Source organism: Acipenser ruthenus, chromosome 1 (genome assembly GCF_902713425.1).
Source record: "Acipenser ruthenus chromosome 1, fAciRut3.2 maternal haplotype, whole genome shotgun sequence".
Lineage (NCBI taxonomy): Eukaryota > Metazoa > Chordata > Actinopteri > Acipenseriformes > Acipenseridae > Acipenser > Acipenser ruthenus.
Genome location: NC_081189.1, coordinates 3,195,761 through 3,215,381, shown reverse-complemented (window position 1 = coordinate 3,215,381; position 19,621 = coordinate 3,195,761). Strand labels below are relative to the sequence as shown.

Sequence of the window (19,621 nt, the reverse complement as noted above, 5' to 3'; positions counted from 1 at the left end):
TGAAGTCCTGAGTGTGTTGTAGGCTTTTCTTAGGAGTATTTTGTGCTTACAGAAACTAAGATTCTCAAAGCACTTTCCTGTATATCAATCATCAGCATAACTGTTTCAGAAAGAAAAAAACATATCATGCCAGAAATAAATAACCCATACATGTAATTGTAATGGTTCATAAGAAGGTTAAAGTTCTTATTCATCTTTAGAATTCCTGCAGAAAAACTAAAAACAAAGGGCTTAGACAAATACGGCCTAAACTGTCAAGGGTAAGAGGTCGTCCTGACATAAACACGTCACACTACAACTACTGTGCCTGCTGTTGACAACGGCCAATATTACCTCCTTGCAGTCTCAAGGGGGCTACCTGCACAGGCACACTGCCCTGAGAGCAGAGGGGCTGGAGGAATTTGGAAATCTCACACGTTTCGTTTTTTTAGATCTTCCACCTCTCCGACTTTGGTACATTGATAAGATCCAAATTAAAATGAAAACTCACGATTTCAGCCGAAGTCCACTTTTCAGTCTTCTGCCCACACTGCTGCAATCAGCTGAACTCTGTAAGAGGAAAGAATACACAGCGTGTGAGAACAGGGTTCAGGGTCAGCAGGCAGAAGACACATGATGTAACACATTCAGGACATTCTGAAGTGGTCCTTCTGGATACACTGAGGCTTAACATTTTTCCATCTTAAAAAACAGACAATTATTAACACATAACCTAGAAATATTAACATTTTACCAGTCATGTCCTTGCCTTCAAAACGAAATACTGAGTACCTTCTTTTTTCTTTTCTATACAGCGATGCAGGGCAGAGCAACAAATTTCACAATAATTAAAATACTGTTATGCTAGAAAACTGAATGAACTGAAACAGAACATATGAATAAAGTATTCGGATTTTGTGATGGTATAAATGTACTCAATAATGTTAACTGAAAATTAGCATAAACTGATTTGGGAAATCAATCAAGCAAATCAATCTACTGTGTAATTAGGCAGCTCATAGACCAAACTTACTCTCAAATAGATTAAGCGACAATGTACTGTATGTAGCTTGAAATAAAACCCATACAGAATTAACACAATTCTTCAAACCTGTCCTTACTCTTCAGTAAACCTGTGTACCAAGTTTAGAAAAGCAAGTCCCAGGTGTCTTTGGGAGTCAGTGTTTTCTTCTGTAAAGTATCAGGAAATACAATTCCAGGTGAGAAATCCATAAATGACATTTTGAATCTGAACCTTTTCTCCCCTAGACTTCCACAGTTGTAAATTCCACTGCCCCATAGCTGTACAAACGTACTTACAGGTGAAAGCAGCCTGGTTCCTAAGTCGTAAGCATGGAGCACGCTCAGACTGTTCATCATGAGAGCGGGGACTTGAACTCCCCTGCACCCCCTGGCCAGCATGCCACACCAGCTGCACGAGCACACAGTGGGACCGCCCCCCCCCTCGGTTCTGAGCGTTGTGCCTCTCAATCAGACCTGGGCATGCTCTCTCTCACCCCCCCAATGCTACAGATCAACCAACTGCCTTTTAAACTTTCCCATGCCAGCTCAGCATCGCTCATCCATTTAGTTTTTTTCTGGAAGACAATATAATATATTATAACATGAGGCTGGAAAGTGCAGCATGTGTATAGGAATGCTGTAGGCTGTGGAACACTGTGGCTGTGAATGGGCTTTATTCTGGGTGTGCACTGCACTTTCTACTATGAAAACAGGCATTCTTTTAGTCATATGCAACATAACTGCTCACACGGCAGCCTTTGGAAAGAATTGAAAAAGAAGCAAAGCTGAAGCCAAACTGGACCAGGAAGTCTAGTATGAGCTAGTACCATTCATTCTGTACTGGATCAGTTTAACTTGTGAAAACTGAAGGAGTTTAGTTGATAAGAAGCAGGATGGCAAATCAAAGCTAGTCTGTGTTTCAATTGCAGAACATTAAGGCATACAAACCAACCAAACCAAAGATATGTCAATAATAAACATACACCCTACGAAGGATATATGGGTTGACCGGAGGGTTGTGGGTTCAGTCCCTGGTGGGGGACACTGCTGCTGTACCCTTGAGCAAGGTACTTTACCTAGATTGCTCCAGTAAAAACCCAACTGAATAAATGGGTAATTGTATGCAAAAATAATGTGTAAAAAAAGAATGTAATTGTATGTAAAAATAATGTGATATCTTGTAACAATTGTAAGTCGCCCTGGATAAGGGCGTCTGCTAAGAAATAAATAATAATAATAATAATAATAATAATAATAATAATAATAATAATAATAATAATAATAATAAATAAATAATAATATAAAAAGATGTGTACAGGTTTAAGTTCCGTCAACATCTGCTACATGTAGAACAGCATTGTAACAAAATTCTCATAGAGGGTTTTTAATTAAAAACGGTTTCTCAACCAATCAGGGAAAGTACTGTGAAAAGTACATTGCTGTCACAAAACATCCAAGTAAAGTTCCAACCAATACAGGTAAGCTGTTCTGAAGATACAGCCTACTTGAGGTTAAATTACACAAATAACAACAAGTAGGTCACCATGATCTAAACCTTCTCAAAATGTCACTGAAACTGGAGGAACGCTTTTCAAAACAGCAACAAATATGTGAACTACAAACATCATGCACAGATGTATCAACTTACACACAATATGTAGGCCTACGTGGAGTAGATTTACGAACGAGAAGAGGCTATTCGGCTCACCAGTGCTCGTCCGGTTCCCAGTAGCTGATTGATCTCAATTTTTGTCAAAAGGATCCCAATGATTCAACAGAAACACGTAACTACGTAACTAATTCCAAACACTCACCCCCCACCATACCCTCTGTGTCTCCTACCCCTCCGTATTAAGCCTGTCTCCACTAAATTTCCAAATTCCATACAGATGTACAACATGAATGAGAACTGAGACCAAGGATTAATGAACTGCAGTGGGATGCAGCACTGGTGTGAAGAGTACTGTAGGAAGCTTCGGAGTAAGCCTGCCTGGGTTTTAATGCACGCTACAAGGCTGTGCCTCGCTGGTTGGAATGGGGCCTGTCTGCCTGCCCGCCCTGCCTGTCTGCCTGCCCTGCCTGCCCTGCCTGTCTGCCTGCCCTGCCTGTCTGCCTGCCCTGCCTGTCTGCCAGCCCGCTTGCCCTGCCTGTCTGCCTGCCCGCCCTGCCTGCCTGCCTGCCCGCCCTGCCTGCCTGCCTGCCTGCCTGCCTGCCTGCCTGCCTGCCTTCACACACGGGCACAAAAGAGCCCATTCTGTCCTTCTAGCTTCATTCTCTTCATTGTTTGCTGGGAAGCTTTTTTTTCTCTTTTGTTCTGGGGTCTATTGAAGAGGGCTGTGGTTGTCATGTCTGTGTGAGAGTGGCCTGGGGAACAGATCAGTCCTTCTTTAGTACAAGTGTAAAGAGGTGGGGTGGGGGTAGGGTGCCGTGGAGCTTGCACGCGTTTCAAAACAATTAGAATGTCACCCCTGGTAGGATTTCAATTGAGTGGTTCTACTGCCAGGATCTTTACAGTTTGTCTTTGCTTTTCTGTGGAATGTATATAGTATTATGTATTTGTTTAATTTTCTTTTCAATTTGTAATTATCTTTTTAGTGCTTAGGATTTTAGTGCTTCCAGCTCTGACAGCTCTGCAAAATTACATTCTATCCACATAGCAAGTGCTGCATCAAATCACTGCAGTTCAAGCCGCCACTCACACACGCTGCATGTTCTCCAACCAAGGTGACTCAACCAAGTGCCACAGTGTCCTAGCCTCTAAAATAATTCTATAATCAAAAGTGATTCCGGAGTGTGTACCTGTGCAGTGACCTACTGAACTGACGTCACTCAGAAATCATTAAATATGATTGCAAATGAGTTTTGCTCATACCAAACTGAGCTTCAATTGACCCAGAGACCACGAGGGTTCACATGACATACTAATCCACTAAACCATCTAGGAAGAAAGAACGAATGAATGAATGAGCGACCCTTACACAGAGCTCATTAGCAGTACAATTGCAGCTATGGAAAATGTTGCTCCTTTTCAGATTTTTCTACATGTCATATGACTGGTTGTTTCTAGAGCTTGCAAACCCGTTTTAGCAAGCAGGTGATGACACAAAGGTAAGGGTCAATGTTGCTGACTGGGCCAATTATCCAATCCAATGAAACAACAGAAGAAACAGCTGCTTTAATTTGTGCTTGCGACAGCTCTCCACAGAGGCTAAAGCAGCAGAAACTGAAATACATTTTAACAGCTGTTTCTTCAGCTGGAATGGTAAATCAACCCAAAAGACCTTTGCCTGGGTGTCAAGAGCTCAATCCAAAAAATGGATTTGTGCATCTCCATTTGCATTACAACCAGATCATTTAGAATAGTGGCACCCACTTGTGACTCTTTCAGTCCAATCCAAAGCAGGACCTTGTTCCAACCAGGTCCTTAACTGTTTAATTTAACACTTGGATTCAAAGAAAAGCTAGGTGGGAATAAGGCTCTGGAATGTTTAATTGTAAAGTTAGGGAATGGCTGGAACAGAGTCCTGGACTAGAATATACTAGAAGAGCCACAAATGACAACCACTGACACAAACATACTTTAAATTCAAACAATTTGGGAGAGGAAGGTTTTGTACCTTGGGCCTGTCCCGGGTCAAGGGGAGCAGGTGGTTCCAGAAGGGAGCTGCTTTGGCGTCGGTGCTGCGGCAGGATACAGTGATGGCGTGGGACAGCGGGGTGCGACTCTTCTTGGAGGTGGAAGGGCCCTCGTCCTCGGAGCAGGACTCCGCTATGTCGCTGGACACCAGGAGTTTCCTCTTGACAGCATAGCCGCTGCCGCCAGAGGCCGGGCTGGGGCCAGACTGCTTGGGGACGCATGGGGTCTTCTCGGAGGAGGCCAGTCCGTTACTGGAGGAAGCCTGCGGTCGATCCGTCTCTGGAGACCTCAGCTCCAGATCTAAAGTCCTTGACCTCCTGTCCTCCATCTCTTGATAAGGAGACGGCCCTCCATCGCTTGACTCACAGCATTTTCTGAAGTCCTTGTGCTCGGTGTTGCCAGAGGTTTGGCCACAAGACATTTCTCCATTGGCAAGATCCCATGTGCTAGCAGTCCTGTCTCTGTCTGTCAGCTCCTGCTTCCCGGCGTTGTTGGGTTCTGCCATTGACTTGAAGGCTGGTGGATCTGTCTGGATTGCACCATCGGCAGAATGCGGGTTTCTTTGACGGTTGCAGTCCTCCCCATTCCTCGCGGCCCGGTCCTCATTGTGCTCTGAAACCTGCTTGCTGCAGTCGAGCGCAGGGAGAGGGAACGGTAGCCTCCCTGCGCTCCAGGCAGGGTCTCTGGCAGGAGAGACGTAGTCCTTGTGCTCAATCACACGCATCCCTGCGTGAGAGAAGTGCTGGCCGGAGCCACACAACAGGGGCTTCTCGTCCACCAGCTGGTCCGAGGGCCCCACCTCATCCTCTAGCTCCTCGTCGGACTGGGCCAGGTGGACCCGCTTGTTGTCTGAATGGGTAGGGCTCTCGGACGGTCCTCTCTTCGTGGTGTGTTTGCCGGCCCTCTGCCCCGCACTCTCGGTGAAGCCGGCCAGCTGTGAGAAGATGGAGAGCTGGTACACCTTCTGCAGCTTGATCTCGTTCTCACTGAAGGGCCGGATGAGGCCCTGGCCCGGGCTGGAGTCCAGGCCCCCTGTTTGGATGTTCGGCCGGGGAAGATCCCCCTCTTGAGGAGGCTGGTCCGCAGACGGCTCTTTCTGTGCAATTTCCACATGGATGTGTCTCATTGTTCCTTCAGTTTTGTGCACCAGATCAAGTCAATTGAAAAAACATATAAATATTTAAAGTGCAAAAGAAAAGTAGAGAAATCTGCTAGAAGTTTGTTTTTCTTTTCCTGCCCAAGTGGTAACTTGAGTCGCTCCTTACATCAACACAGCTGAAATCTTTTGCTGTCGGGAGCGCAGCAGCACTTCATCTGCAACAGACAAGAACAGGATCAGACTGAATTCTGGAATACAATATGGCAATGTGCAAACATTTAGAGCAGAGAGCTAGGAGATCCTGAGATCGAGTTCCATCTCAGCCACTGACTCACCAGAACACAGGAAAGAAGATGCTTCATCAGTCAGAACATCCTGCAATTTTATTTTCAACAAGCAGTCACCATGTAAATATATAAACTTATGAGTCAGTGACACTTCTCAACAGTGAGCTTAAATACGTTCTTCCTCAAACGTAACAATACTAATGCTACTGGTACTACTACAACAACTACTACAATAATTTATATCAACCTTGAGTCTTATTAGCTGAAGTATGACATTTTTATACACTACCGATGCTCAAATCTTTCCATAAAACACAAAGGGCCACATTAACAAATGGCTTACCCCAGTTCTAAGTTTACACCAGCATTTTCTTAAATGAAAACTAAAAAGTTGGAGTTTCAAAGACTGCGGTACGTAACTCAGGCAGTTAACCCTTTCTTTACCTGGATACCACTGCAGTGGTAACTGGTGTCATCTGAAACCGAGACACGACTCATATTTCAGATTTATCTTCTGTAGTTCTGTTTGTTTTGTATCCAGGATACAAGGGAGTTTTACTAAAGACCTGACTTGAGTTGTAGGTGTATTCATGATAAAAAAGGTTACATTTAAAAGCTCCTACACACACCTTACTACTTCTGTGACAGGATAGGTTTTTTATTTTTTATTTTTTACAAACCAAAATCTGGGCACTGGGGTTTGTTCAGTAAAAATAGCCTAAATAGGTACTATAAGATTTCAATGCTTCAATAAGCTCTACACATGGTTTACAGTAAAAGGCATACCACTCGTCTCCTCCGCTCCCCTCCTTGACTCGCTCTGCCTCTCTCCTGCCCCCTAGAGCCTGGAACGAGCGTGGTGCATCCATCTCCACAGACACCACCGAGTCCACATGAAGCCACGAACAGCATCCCGGGCAGGGCTGGGGCAGAGTGGTGACATGTGAATCAGCAGCACGTGCTGAAAATACGAGGGCATCCAAGCAGCGTTAGGTCCAGGCTGAGTACACAAGTCTCCCCACAACACAGATATTATTTTTATGTTCTCCAAAGTGAAAAGAGTATCATCCATATTCAGAAACATTTTAACTTGGCACACTTAAATGAGCACTAACAAGCTCTTTAGTGTTGTAAGCTTATCACCAGATATATAGGAACATTTGACTTTGTACTGTACGTAGGTCAAGACACACCTCCTTATTCCCCAGTTTATGATACTCTCCAACGTGCCAAACAATTCCTAACCAATTTCATCGACGCCGACACTGAAAAAGACGTCTAATTGAAATGTTTGTCATTGAAATCTAGTATTTTTGAGTGATTCATGACTGACACGGATCTTAAATTGTTGTCACTGTGAAGTCTAACTGTACATTCAATGTGTTTGCACTGGCCTGGGGGTATTTGACCAGTTAACACAAATGAATGTCCTCACAAAATGCAAAGACAGTGCTGAGATTATACCATCGGTAGCAGGAATAATCAAGTTATAATGAATCCATGGTACAATTTACACTCATTCCAACTCTAGCTCATTTTAACTGCCAATACTGTTAGAAGTGTGTCTTCCAGCTGTTTTGTTTTGTGTTGCCATGGCGATGTTTGCAGTCAAGTGAAGTGACATAGCTCTTTTTGTTTTTAAAGATGTACTCTCAGATGTGGTTTTTTTTTTTCTGCGGCAATGTTTGAGGAAGTTAAGCAATACATTTTTTGCACAGTAACTCTGTTTGTCTATGTAACTCTTAAATGTCAAAAATCTATGTATTTTTTACATTTAAGGTTGGTGCCTTATAATGCCATAACAAATAATTTTCTGTTTTAATTTCTGAGCTATAAAATGACGGGGTCTATTCAATTCCTCTAAAGAGTAGCATATGTGAGCTGATTGTGGACAGCGAGAGAGAGAGAGAGCGAGAGCGACAGAGAGAGAAAGAAAGAGAGTGAGAGGTGGAGCAGGATGACAAAGTGTAGGGCTCCAGCTCCAGAAAACTGTTCTGAAAATCTATTATTTGTATTTCTGCTAGTGCAGCAAGTACGTTGGCTACTCTGGATGGCTGTAAGGACTACATATGTTCCCCGGTGTCTCAATAATACAAGTATTCTGCAATCCTGTGTATGGATCCCTGCATCCTCCATAAACCAGGAATACCCGAGGTTAAACTGAGGTAATAAACAAAACACAGACACAACGCACATACTGGGGCTCCCTCACCTGTGGAAGAGCATCACTCAGGTACTGCAGAGCTGCGTGGGCTGAGCAATATCCACACACACCCCCTCAGAATCTGGAGTGTCTCGAAGAAACCTGTGGTACATGGGTGTTGGGAGGTGCACACGATGCTCATAATACTGAAGGCATTCCAATGGAAGGACCTGTTCAGAGAGAGAGAGAGAGAGAGAGAGAGAGAGAGAGGGGGAGAGAGAGAGAGAGAGAGAGAGAGACACATATGAAACATTTTTGCACTAGGGAAGACAGCAGCAGCCACACAGACTTTGGACACAGAGATTCAGATTTTGTATTGAAACCTGTGTTCTTTACTCTATATATACTCTACACTAATGCTCGTTAGAATGGTCCTGGGAGAAGGTGATGTCTCCTTTGCACTGGGCAGTTGTATCATCACACAGCGCAGAAATTAGGCTCCCAACAGGCCACACCACCTCCTAGTTCCTCATCTCTAACCACTAGGCCACACTAACCCACAGTCCCAAATGCTCTAACCACTAGGCTACAGAGCTCTCTTATATCAGCTCTAACCTCTGTCCTCAGCTTTAACCACCAGGCCACATTTCTTCCTCGTCTTCCAGCTTAAAACACTTGGCTAAACAGTCCTTCGACTCAAAACACAAGTCACAGCCTCCAAGCCCTTTATCACTACTGGGCCACACTGCCAATCAGTCCCTCAGCTCAAGCCCCACGCAGGCTAGTCTCACCATTAAACCACACTGTATTCGGATCTCACATCTAGGCCACACAGCCTTGTACTCTATCTCTAAACCATGACACTGCCCCTGATCCTTAACTCTAAACAATAGGTTAGGTCAGTGGAAAGCCACTGGCTCCTTCACTAGTTAAACATGAAGACAGCTGAAAAGCTTGGTGAGCAGAAGCATTTTGTGCAGGCTTCCACTCTTCACACAGACATAAGCGCACTGCACTTGGACAGGGACCAGGCTGTGGAGAGAACAGCACCCTGTGACAACGAGCTCAGCCAGTCAAGAAATGACCTGGCTGGCAATGGCGATTACAGGTCAACTTCCAAATAACATTTGAACTGAAAATAGAACCCACCCCCCACCCCACCTATTTATCTACAAAACCAGCAAAACATTTTTTGCATGTGATGTCAGATGACGTTCCCACAGAAAGATAACATGAATGGAACTCCAGCTACTGGGATTGGGGCATCCTTTAAATACATAAGCACGACTGGCTTTCCTTGTAGGTCAGCATTCTCCAACTTGCAAGCCTGTGTTTCACATTCTATATTAACCGAGTGTTAGGATTAGTTCTGTTAATGAAACGTTCCACTGCAAATCTATAATTGGCGGCCCTGGGGGGCACATTAGCCTCTGTGTACAGGCATTACCCTGTCCAGACTCTTGTTTTTTCTCCGAAGGAAATATGTAGTCCTAGTTTGCATGACTGCATAGTACTGGAGATCTGCCTCCAAGCACGCGGATAACATTACCATGCCGGCATAGTAACACATAACTTCAAACACTCAGTAAATATCTCTGAGGCGCGTCACTGGTGAAGGGTAGTTTTTAAATCACAATTTACGATTGAATGAAGTCGCCTACACTGCAAGAGCAATTCAACACAAGAAGATACTATCTCTACACTATGCACTGATGAAATCATTTGCCAAAACACTTGTCTACAGTTTTACAACTCTGTCATTGAGAACTACGAGGGGGTGGGGCTACTGATGACAGGCCTCATCTAGGTCACAAAAGAGGTGAGGTTCATTGGTCTACATAATAAAATCACCAACAAAGGCAGTGGAGAAGATGGCTTTGAATGCAGAGACGAGTGTGGGTGTACTGCATTCATCCTTATGTGAGCAGGTGTTTATTTGGTTCTGAGTGCTTTACAGATAGATTACAGAAACTATGCATGAATAATAAGGTCCACTATTAAAGGTGTAATGCCCTATACCGTTTTAAAATAGTCTTTACATTCAATTTATCTCTCCCCCCAACTATACACAATTGATAATGATATACACTTACACCACCTGATAGATATTTAACACATTACATCCCACAATGTGAAATTAGTTTGTGGAAATACACAATATGAATCTCAAGCCTCAGTAAATGAGTAGGCTTATACGGTAAACAAGCATGTGAGTTTCTGTAGCTGGGCCAGCTGCACTGGAAAGTCTAGCAGCTGGTATTCTGGCTGAATGCACAACAGCTGATCTGTGGCTCCCGAGTGGTGCGTCCGGTAAAGGCCCTATAGCTTGGAGATCGCTGGTTCGAAAACAAGCTGTGCCACTGCCGTGGACGGAAGTTCCCAGGGGGGAGCGCACAACTGGCTAAATGCTGCCCAGGCAGGGAGGGGTTAGGTCGGCTGGGGAGTCCTTGACTCGCCACACACCAGCGACCCCAGTGGATGGCCAGGCGCCTGCAGGCCTGTCTGTACGCAATTCAGAACTGCGTGGTCCTCCGACGCTGTGAGTTCTGGGATGGCTGACGTCACTTGTTTCGGAGGACGCGTGTGCTCGTCTTCGTCTCTCCCTAGTTAGTAAAGGGGTTGCAGCGGTCAGCCTGGTTGAATAATAATTCGCCTTTCATTCCAAAATTGGGAGAAAATCAGGAATTAATAAAAATAATTGTAAGGATCTCTTCCCTTTGTTAAGCCAACCCCATACCTCTTCACACGCACACGCACACGCACACGCACATGCACACAATTCATCAGACCAACTTAATAACACAAATCATGCAAGCTCAAAGCAGGGGGACAAAGTGCCTTAGTGTCAACACACCCTGATCTCACAGGCAGCAGCATCCCCATCCTGATATTAACCAGCTCCTGGCACCCCCCACCCCACCTCGCCCCCTTGCCCCCCACAGTGGAACAAACCTTTGTGGAGAGTGTTCGGTTGCAGCAGTCCGGCAGCACTGTATAGCTGCGAGTCTGGGAGCCTGGCCTCTCCCCTGCTCAGCATTGCAGACACAAAAACACACGCGCCCAACCAGACAGCACTGCTCTCCGGCTCCTCTGCAGCAGACACCGTCCTGCAGCACCGGCTTCAAGCTGCATCGCCTGCTTTTTTATTTAGAGCTGGTGGGAGTTCTGCGTGCTGGAGCAGTCTGCATCTCAGTGAGTCAGAGCTAGTGCTGGTCTAGTCTAGAGAGCCGAGAGAGGCTGGCTTAGTCATTTTAGCTGAAGGGCTGGGAGGGAGGTTAGGCTTAGCAGTTAAAGCTAACGGACTGGGAGAAGGAAGGTGTCGTATTGGTCAGAGTTGGGGGAGGCTGGCTTAGTGGTAGAGCCGAGGGACTGAGAGGGAGGGTGGAATAATGGTGGCATTATTGGCAGCAGGTGGTCTTGTGGTCGTTGTTAGGGACAGATTGAAATGGGGTCTTATAGAAGTGAGAAAGCAGCATTTTTTTCTAAATGTAGCCATAGTGCAGTGAGAGTGAGAGAGCAAACTATTCTGGGAGAGCTTGTTTTGAAACCCACATGAAATTTGGAGTCGAGCAACAGAGAGAGAGAGAGAGAGAGAGAGAGAGAGAGAGAGAGAGAGAGAGAGAGAGAGAGAGAGAGAGAGAGAAAGAGGAGAATGATCCCTGGTGTGTCACAAGCTGAATGGCAGCCAGGCAGCTGAAAAGGAACCAGATAAGGGCCTCTGTCAGCATGCAGTAATTACCTCTATTAATACTTCTGCTACACTCTCAATCTGAATGCACTTCTGCCGGCTCTTTTATAATAAATTGATTTTATTATAAAATACTGCATATACCCGTCAAACGTGTTTCCCGACTGTAATGTTTTGTTACACTCACACTACATTGCTGGTGACACGCGCCTGGGTTAAACAAACAGAAAGCTGAGGGAATACACTCGTCAGTAACTACTGAACTGTGGAAGTAGCCTACTCAGAGTTTTGTTTGTTGCTTTATTAGGTTTTCCAGATTTTCTAACTGAACAAAGCTTCAGCAGAGTATTGGTGTCGATACTGCATTTGATAAAGTAAAGAGCAAAAGACAGCCAACAGCACTGCTTGTATCAGAAGTGCTACTCACGCTTTACATTGCAAGTATAGTACAGGTTTGTTTGTTTTTCATTAGTGCAGGTTTCAGTGTTGCAAGCGGTAGGTTAGCTGTTTTTGCTATAATGCGTTTTTTTCACAAATACAACACCATACAGTACTGTACTGTGAATGTTGTTTTCCAGTACTGTACCTTAAAGTATAAATGTAATGTCGTTTGTTAATTAAATTTTCATACAAAAGGTTTTTTCTGGTATAATTGTGTTTGTGAGATATAGATTATAGATACACACACACACATACACAAAACATATATGAGGGCTGTCACTCTATTCAAAGTTTTGATCGGTTAATTAATGGGCATTAGTTGATTAATGGGTAGATTAATCTGTGCACATTTTTAATAACGGTAACGATCTTAGCGGCTCTCCTGCATAGTACCGGTAATACCTGGCTTCCTGTACTAATGCTTTTATTCCTTCTGAATCTTCCATTTTTCTGAGAAAGTTCTTCTTGAAAATGGATTCGTAATCAAATCGACTACGATGTCTCTGTTGTCTGATTTTTTTTTTTTTAATTTGTAAAAAGCAACTCTAAATATTACTTCGAAGTTCAATATAATTCTCAAATAACGGTCTCTATAATGTTAGCAATATCGCACAAAATTCATCTATATTCTTACACCGCACACTAGAGTTCTTCACGGGTCCAAATTAATCAACCCGACCCGACCACAAACCAATAATTATTTACCCGACCCGACCCGATGTAAAATTCTTATCATTAGACCTGGCCTGAAAAAAACAGTGGAACACTTTTCCTTTCCCCAGCTTAGTATAGGCACTGACTCGATACAGTACTAAAGCAGTGTAAAATGCAGATCTTCTATTGGTTGATTTTATTTTATATATTAAAAAAAAAATGTAAAAAAAACTAATATCTGCCAACTCTTTAGCTGATAAATCTGTTAATCAGAGGAGCCCTAATATAGATCTAGATATATTTGGTTCAGCATTGTAATCTAGCGGACGTTTCATAAAACCCTCACTCTCGTTTATCCGTCACATAACTAGCCACCTATGTAATTTTTCTAGAATTGTTTATTTTATTTATGAAAACCAAAAAAATATATAATATATGTATAAATACACTTACTCAAGGTAATGGCTATATACGAAAATAAAAAAAAAACTTTTAAATACAAATTAAAAGGAAAACAATAAAACAATAAAATAGATATGAATCTGATTGCTCCCCATGCATCTTTTGGCAATAATTCTGTGATGTTGTGATCAGAAAATAAATTACTTTGAGCTGCAGGTGTCCTTTGCCAATGATCAACTGAATGCTCCACCTTTCCAAAATTCCAATGCAGTATGAAGATGGATAAATAGTTGGTTTGGTCAGATCTGTGCTCGCGTTCGACGTGTAAAATCAATCGGAGTACAGAGCAGCCCCAGTTCATGTCTGAGATACTGGAATGAGTTTGACCAGCTCTTCAGCATTCAAGCAAAGCCTGAAGGCGCTCGTTATCTGCCAGGTGAAAAGCTGTGTCCAATGGAGGACACTGCAATGGCCTCTTGACCTGTAATCAACACTGCCTCAGTTAAAAGGAGAGATGACCAAGGCTTTAAAAATCCCTTTTGTTAATCTCACATTTGCTAAATTATCACTAGGGGCTCTTTTTTCTTTCGCTGTAGATCTTTTCTTGTGCCTGCTTTTGATTTTGCTGATAAAACAGTGTCAGACAGCCAAATCTTGCAAGTCACACTTTCATTTTAGGCAACATTGGGGGTGGATTAAATAAAAAACAAAATACAGCACCTGCACTATTTCCTGGTTCTGTGTTGACATTTAATCATATTTTCCCAGAGGCACAGTATATAGCCAAATGCATCTACAGTGCCTCCCCTTTGTAATGCTGCTCGGGAGCCATAGCTACGAGACTGTGCTGTTTGTGTTCTGCAAGATTGAAAGTGCTAGTGGGAGCCACGACCATGCCGCCTTATAACTGCTTCCATGGTAGAAAGGGCTGCCTTATAGAGGGTGCATTTTAAATGAAGGGCTTATTGAGTTTTAACACGAGTTGCCTCCCAATCTGGTACAGGTCAGTTATTTCAAAACAATGCATCCACAACATTAAAAACCCATAAATCTGAGTCAAACTAAACAAACTACTTCGTCAGGTAGGTTCAATATCCGTTTCTACTGGTGTACTTCTTTCAGCTTTTTTACTTGCTGAAATGTTTGCTTTTGAAACTTAAACTACAGATTTCAGTCTGTTATGTGACACATATAGGTAGTGGGGGTTTCATTTTTAGTACAACTGACACTCTAACCACAAGCAGTTCTACAAGTTGAAAGAACAGCGATCCTGATATTAACAGATAAGAGCGCTCAATATCTGCAACCAAAGAAATAAGCTTCAAGGACACTGAAGAAGCAGTAGCAGCAACAGCCCAGTTTCAACCCATGTCTCGAACAGTTACCATCGGTGGGGCTACAAACAACGGGTTACAGTGTAACCACAGCCTAGCAGTTAGACAGTCAAGCTCTGTACGAGCTCCAAATAAGATTCTTCTGATTCTTGTTTCCATCCCTGGAGGAGGTTGCCTACAGACATCCTCATGAGTGAAAACACCACAGCACTCTACAAGCGGATTTTGTTTATATAACGATAGTGGAATTGTGAGAAATTATGCTTAAACACCACAATCCGGAGAACAACTTTCCTTAGTCTATAAACAGCTCCAAAATCATGTACTGGCCATCAAGTATATTTCACCCTTCTATCTGATCTTGGCTCTCCAACTATAGACTAGAAACAGAAGCAAGAGTTTGACCTGGCTCCTGACACACACACACACACACGCACACACACACACACACACGCATGCAGTTCAGAGCTGGGTCAGTCGGCAGTCAGCAACAGTTCCAGAGGTTAGAGAAACTCTGCAACTTGGAACGGATCTCTGGCTACGAGCCATTGGTCCTCGTCACCACCAATTTTCTAACAAGCCATAGAGAATTCACCAGCACCACATCAAGTCAATCGTTGTAAAAAAACAAAAAGAAAACACAATTAAGTTGAACTTTCACTAGTGCGCATTTGAACTTGATGAGTGAAAACCTGCACAATCTGTAACTGAGGCCAAGCAAGACTGCTTCCAGCTAACTCACTGTTGGTTCTAACTTCTGCTTACGTTGAGATGTGTCTTATCTTGTTTTACTTTGTAAATTCAATATTCTAAATTTCCAAAACAAGAAGCTCATTTGTAAAACTTGGAAATTGGCTGGGCTGCCAGTGCAGAGAGTTAATTATTTCCTAAGTTTATTGCAGCAGAAATACTCAAACGTAAGTTTACCCATCCTGCAGGCCTTTATTGCTCTATATTTGTTTTACCTACGAATGAGTTTATCACATCCACAGAGGTCAAGTAGACAAGTGTCTCAGCTAATGCTTTTTTAGTGTTTACAGTTATGGACTGTACCTCTGACCTACCCTCTGCCTTCCTGCATGCACTGACATCTGTTGCAATGATTAATCTTATATTCCATCTGCTTGGTAACAACTGCATGCACAAATTCCACTGCTGTAAATTAAAAAATCTGAGCCATCCGTAACATGACAAAGTATATCACAACAACCTTTATCCACTGTATGAATGTTAGAAGAAATGTTTCACATACAGACCAGGTTAACAATTGGGTAAGTATGTTAACCGATATGGTCAGTGTTACAAGGCTGCACTGGGTAAATGCTGGCATTACTGTTTGGGTGATTAAGTGACATAGATAATTAATAAATAAATAAATAAATAACAGGAAGCAGCTAGTCGGATGCTCAATTTAACCCTAGCCAGCCCAGTATCTATACGTTCCATCATCACTCACAATATCGTTGATGTTGTAAGATGAGCAGTAAGTCAGACCCGCTCTCACACCCTCGCAGTCAGCCGCTGTGCAGTTCAGTATAAATGGCACTGCGAGAGGGATCAGTTTCAGAGTCACTTAGGCCTGCTCCTTGACAGTGGGGCAGTGTTGACCGATACCCTAAATACTTTATTTAGCTAGGACCTGGAACACCTCTACTGTGTGCAATCTAGTTGCTATTTTCAGGTCTATAAAGAGTTCCCTGGTAAATGCAAAAAAAAACACTTATTCATAATTGCACTTTAGAATGTAAAAGCAGAAAAGGTACGAATGAGGGGGCCATTCGGTCCATCAATGCTCACCTGCTTCCTAGCAGCTGACTGACCCTGAAATAATGTCAAATTCGGTCTTAACACTAGAAGCCCCGCGGTGGTCATTTGGGCGGTTTTTGGTTTTAAAATGTAATTTTCTCCAGTCGTGTAACACATATGGGGCTGTGCGTTCGTGTACCTTTCTGTCCATATGTATTAAATATTCTTACAAAGAATGAAACGCGGGAGTGCAGAAATAAAGGAGATATATTACATTATACCTAAAAGCCCCGGGAGCAGTCACATTGACGGCCACGCAGAAAACAATTGTATTTTGATTATACAGAACGGTATTCTACTTTATTATTGTTATATACCAGTCTGCAATGTGTTTAGCTGTAATCAGATTAGTCTCTACTCTCTGCCTGAGACTATTGTTTTCAATCAGCCTTTTGAAGGCTGGCGCCTGCTTGCCAGCTGCGCTGCTTTGGTCAGTCAATTAGCATCGGGACTAGTGAAAATAAATACCAGAGACCGTTGTTCAGTTGCTTTTGCTCATCTGATAATAAACCAAAAAAATAGAAAATTGCTGTTGAGAAGTTGAAAATGTATTGCTATCGTTTCAGTTTTGTAAATACGTATGCTGTAAACCGATGTCTGTTCAGGTGTTTATTTATTTACATTTTCTTGTTTTGATTTGTAAAATAAATGCTCATATATATTAAAAAACGAAATAGGAAAAAGTGGTGCGTTGTTAAGCGTGTTCTCTTTCTACAGCTTTAAATCAAAACACTGTGAAGCAAATTATCAAGATAAAAAATGATTGTTCTGCTTGCTGATTTGCTCTTTCGTCCCTAAACCACATTGCATTCACAAACAAACAAAAACCTTCATGCATGTTTAAAGGGAAAGCAAATCTGCTTGTTATTGTCGTACATGTTTCCATACATCTGCTGCCAAAAAGGTGGCTCATTCCTGATGATGCAACTTCACCAAACCTGCCCTTAACTGGAAACCAGCCAGTGTCTGCAATCCCGTCTATAGAAAGAAGACCCATAGGTGCTGACAATCTAGAGCAACCCTCTTAGCCAATCAGAACGCAGGACTGGTGTATTTTGGAAGTATTTCGCTGTTTTTACCAAAACCTTGCTTTATGCCCACCATACATTTTTTACAGTCCTAAACATATCAAACCACTGTTAAATAACCTCTCCAATAAAACTAACATGCTGTAAGCTACCAAACCCTCTGATTTTAATTATAAAACAACAACAAAAAAACAGTACATACATATCCTGTACTGGAGTATCAAACTGTGTTTTCACTGTCATATACTGCAGTGGTGGTACTAATTATAACTTGCCCTGCCTTCGTTACGCTTAAAAAAAATTAAAATCTGCAACGACCCACCCTGTCAAGATCCCTTTTGTAATACATTATAGTGAAGTATAATTGATAGGTCGGATTAAGGTTGAATAAAAGATGAAGATTAAACACAGGAATCTGGGCTGGGTTGCACCAGCTATGCGTAAAGTCTCTTGTAAGTCCTTAGTTGTCACTAGTTAGTTTATCAGTAAGCGCTCTCTTATTTCAGTTGCCCCACACGTACTTAAGCAATACTTTGTTAGTTTATCACTAAGAGCGGTTCATGCTACATTGGTGATGTCATCGCTGCTCGGTAGCCAGTTAGAAGTGAGGATATTTCAGAGGGCTTGGTCAGTGATACAGATCAAAACTCCCACTGAACCTTTAAACTACCGACAATAAACATATCACTTCATGGGAATGTTAAGAATGTTAAATTTTAGAGATTAATTAAATCTGCGCCTTATTGTGAATAGGGATGCTGAGATGGCAAACTTTTTTGTTCATACTTCATATCTTAAACCTTCACACTTCCCTATGTTATTTATAAAAATCGAAGGAATTTAAAGTGAGAAAGTGTAGTCCGGAGGGGGAGAGAGAACAGGACTACACCTCCCAGAAGGATACGGGCTGAAAAGCCCTAATTTGATCATTGTTTTTGATTATTGTTTAATTCTTGTTTATTAAAAAATTTTAAAAAAAGTAGCGCGTAAGTTTCTCTGTGTGCTGGGTCTGTTTGAAAGGGGCAACGAACGTGAGTGGTTGCTCGATCCCAAATATATACAGTATATGTGTGTGTCTGTGTTACGATTAAAAAAACTAATAATAATTAAATCAAGAATGTTTTGTACTGGGAATCACAGGTATATCGTTATATTCACACATATATATGGTATAAAATATTGAAATTTAAAACAAACTTTTAGGAAAGTTTCTAAATTATTGATCAATACAGTATAACTTTAATAACGTTAATTAATGTTCTATGTCTCTGAGACATTTTCTATTTATAAAAACCTAATCATAAACCTCTCAAATACTGTGGACCTTGTACAGATAATAAATATAAATACTTACTTCTATATTAAAATATATAACCCTGGTGAAAAAATTTTATAGGAATCCTTCAGAAATTGAAATTATTCATATAGGAACTTTGAAATTATTCCTACAAGAAATTTTTTATCCTACAGGAAACTTTAGAATCTAATAGGATGTTTATAATTATCAAGAGGATGTATGCGGTCTTGCAGGATTTGCAGACAAAGAAAACTATTTTAAATCACCTTCAAAGAGAAGCTCACGCAGCAAAAGTTCTCCAGACAGCTAACACCTCCCTAAAGGTATGCGGACACTTTAAGCAACAAAGTCTTACGTTATAACTATCAGAGCTGGTGCATCCCATGAAAAGTTAGTAATGTGTAAGTGTAAGTAAGAACTTAAACACAGCTCTTACCACTATAAAAACACTATAATACAAATATCTGAATGAAAGAGAAGTGACACACCTGTAGCGGGTTTCTAAGCGGGGAGGTCTGCCACTGTGGTCTGAACTCCTCAAACCTCCTGGGTTCGTATCTGACAAGTCACAACTCAAATGAGTCCAGCATCTTGGTTTCATCTTTGGAGAGGTTGTTAAAACATGCTTGAGGAGTACAGACAGGTCTTCATCTGACTGGAAGTCTTGTGTTTTTGTAATCATTCCTTTATTGCAGATGTGTGGGACGGCTGGCACATTGGACACATTGGACCCAGTCACAAGATTAGCCCCCTGAGTTTAAAAGTGTCGTGCCCCATACCTTATGAGGGCATTTTTTTAAACC

The 19,621-nt window shown here is 42.3% G+C and overlaps 1 protein-coding gene across 4 annotated transcripts in view; it reads right to left on the bottom strand.

Moving 5' to 3' along the window:
* LOC117404069 (atos homolog protein B-like) overlaps positions 1-19,621 on the bottom strand; it is a 40,000-nt gene that overhangs the window by 8,596 nt on the left and 11,783 nt on the right. For 3 of the 4 annotated variants that reach the window (XR_009329512.1, XM_034926194.2, XM_034006741.3), the window contains 4 exons: positions 8,238-8,398; positions 6,812-6,986; positions 4,620-5,953; positions 491-549 (listed from right to left, as the gene is read on the bottom strand). Coding sequence is in view for 3 of the 4 variants with exons in the window: in XM_034926194.2 (XP_034782085.2) it covers positions 491-549; positions 4,620-5,765 (1,205 nt within the window). In the remaining variant the exon portion in view is untranslated. Of the gene's footprint in view, positions 1-490; positions 550-4,619; positions 5,954-6,811; positions 6,987-8,237; positions 8,399-11,120; positions 11,768-19,621 lie in introns of those variants that run through there. The other variant, XM_034006742.3, reaches the window with a different exon arrangement.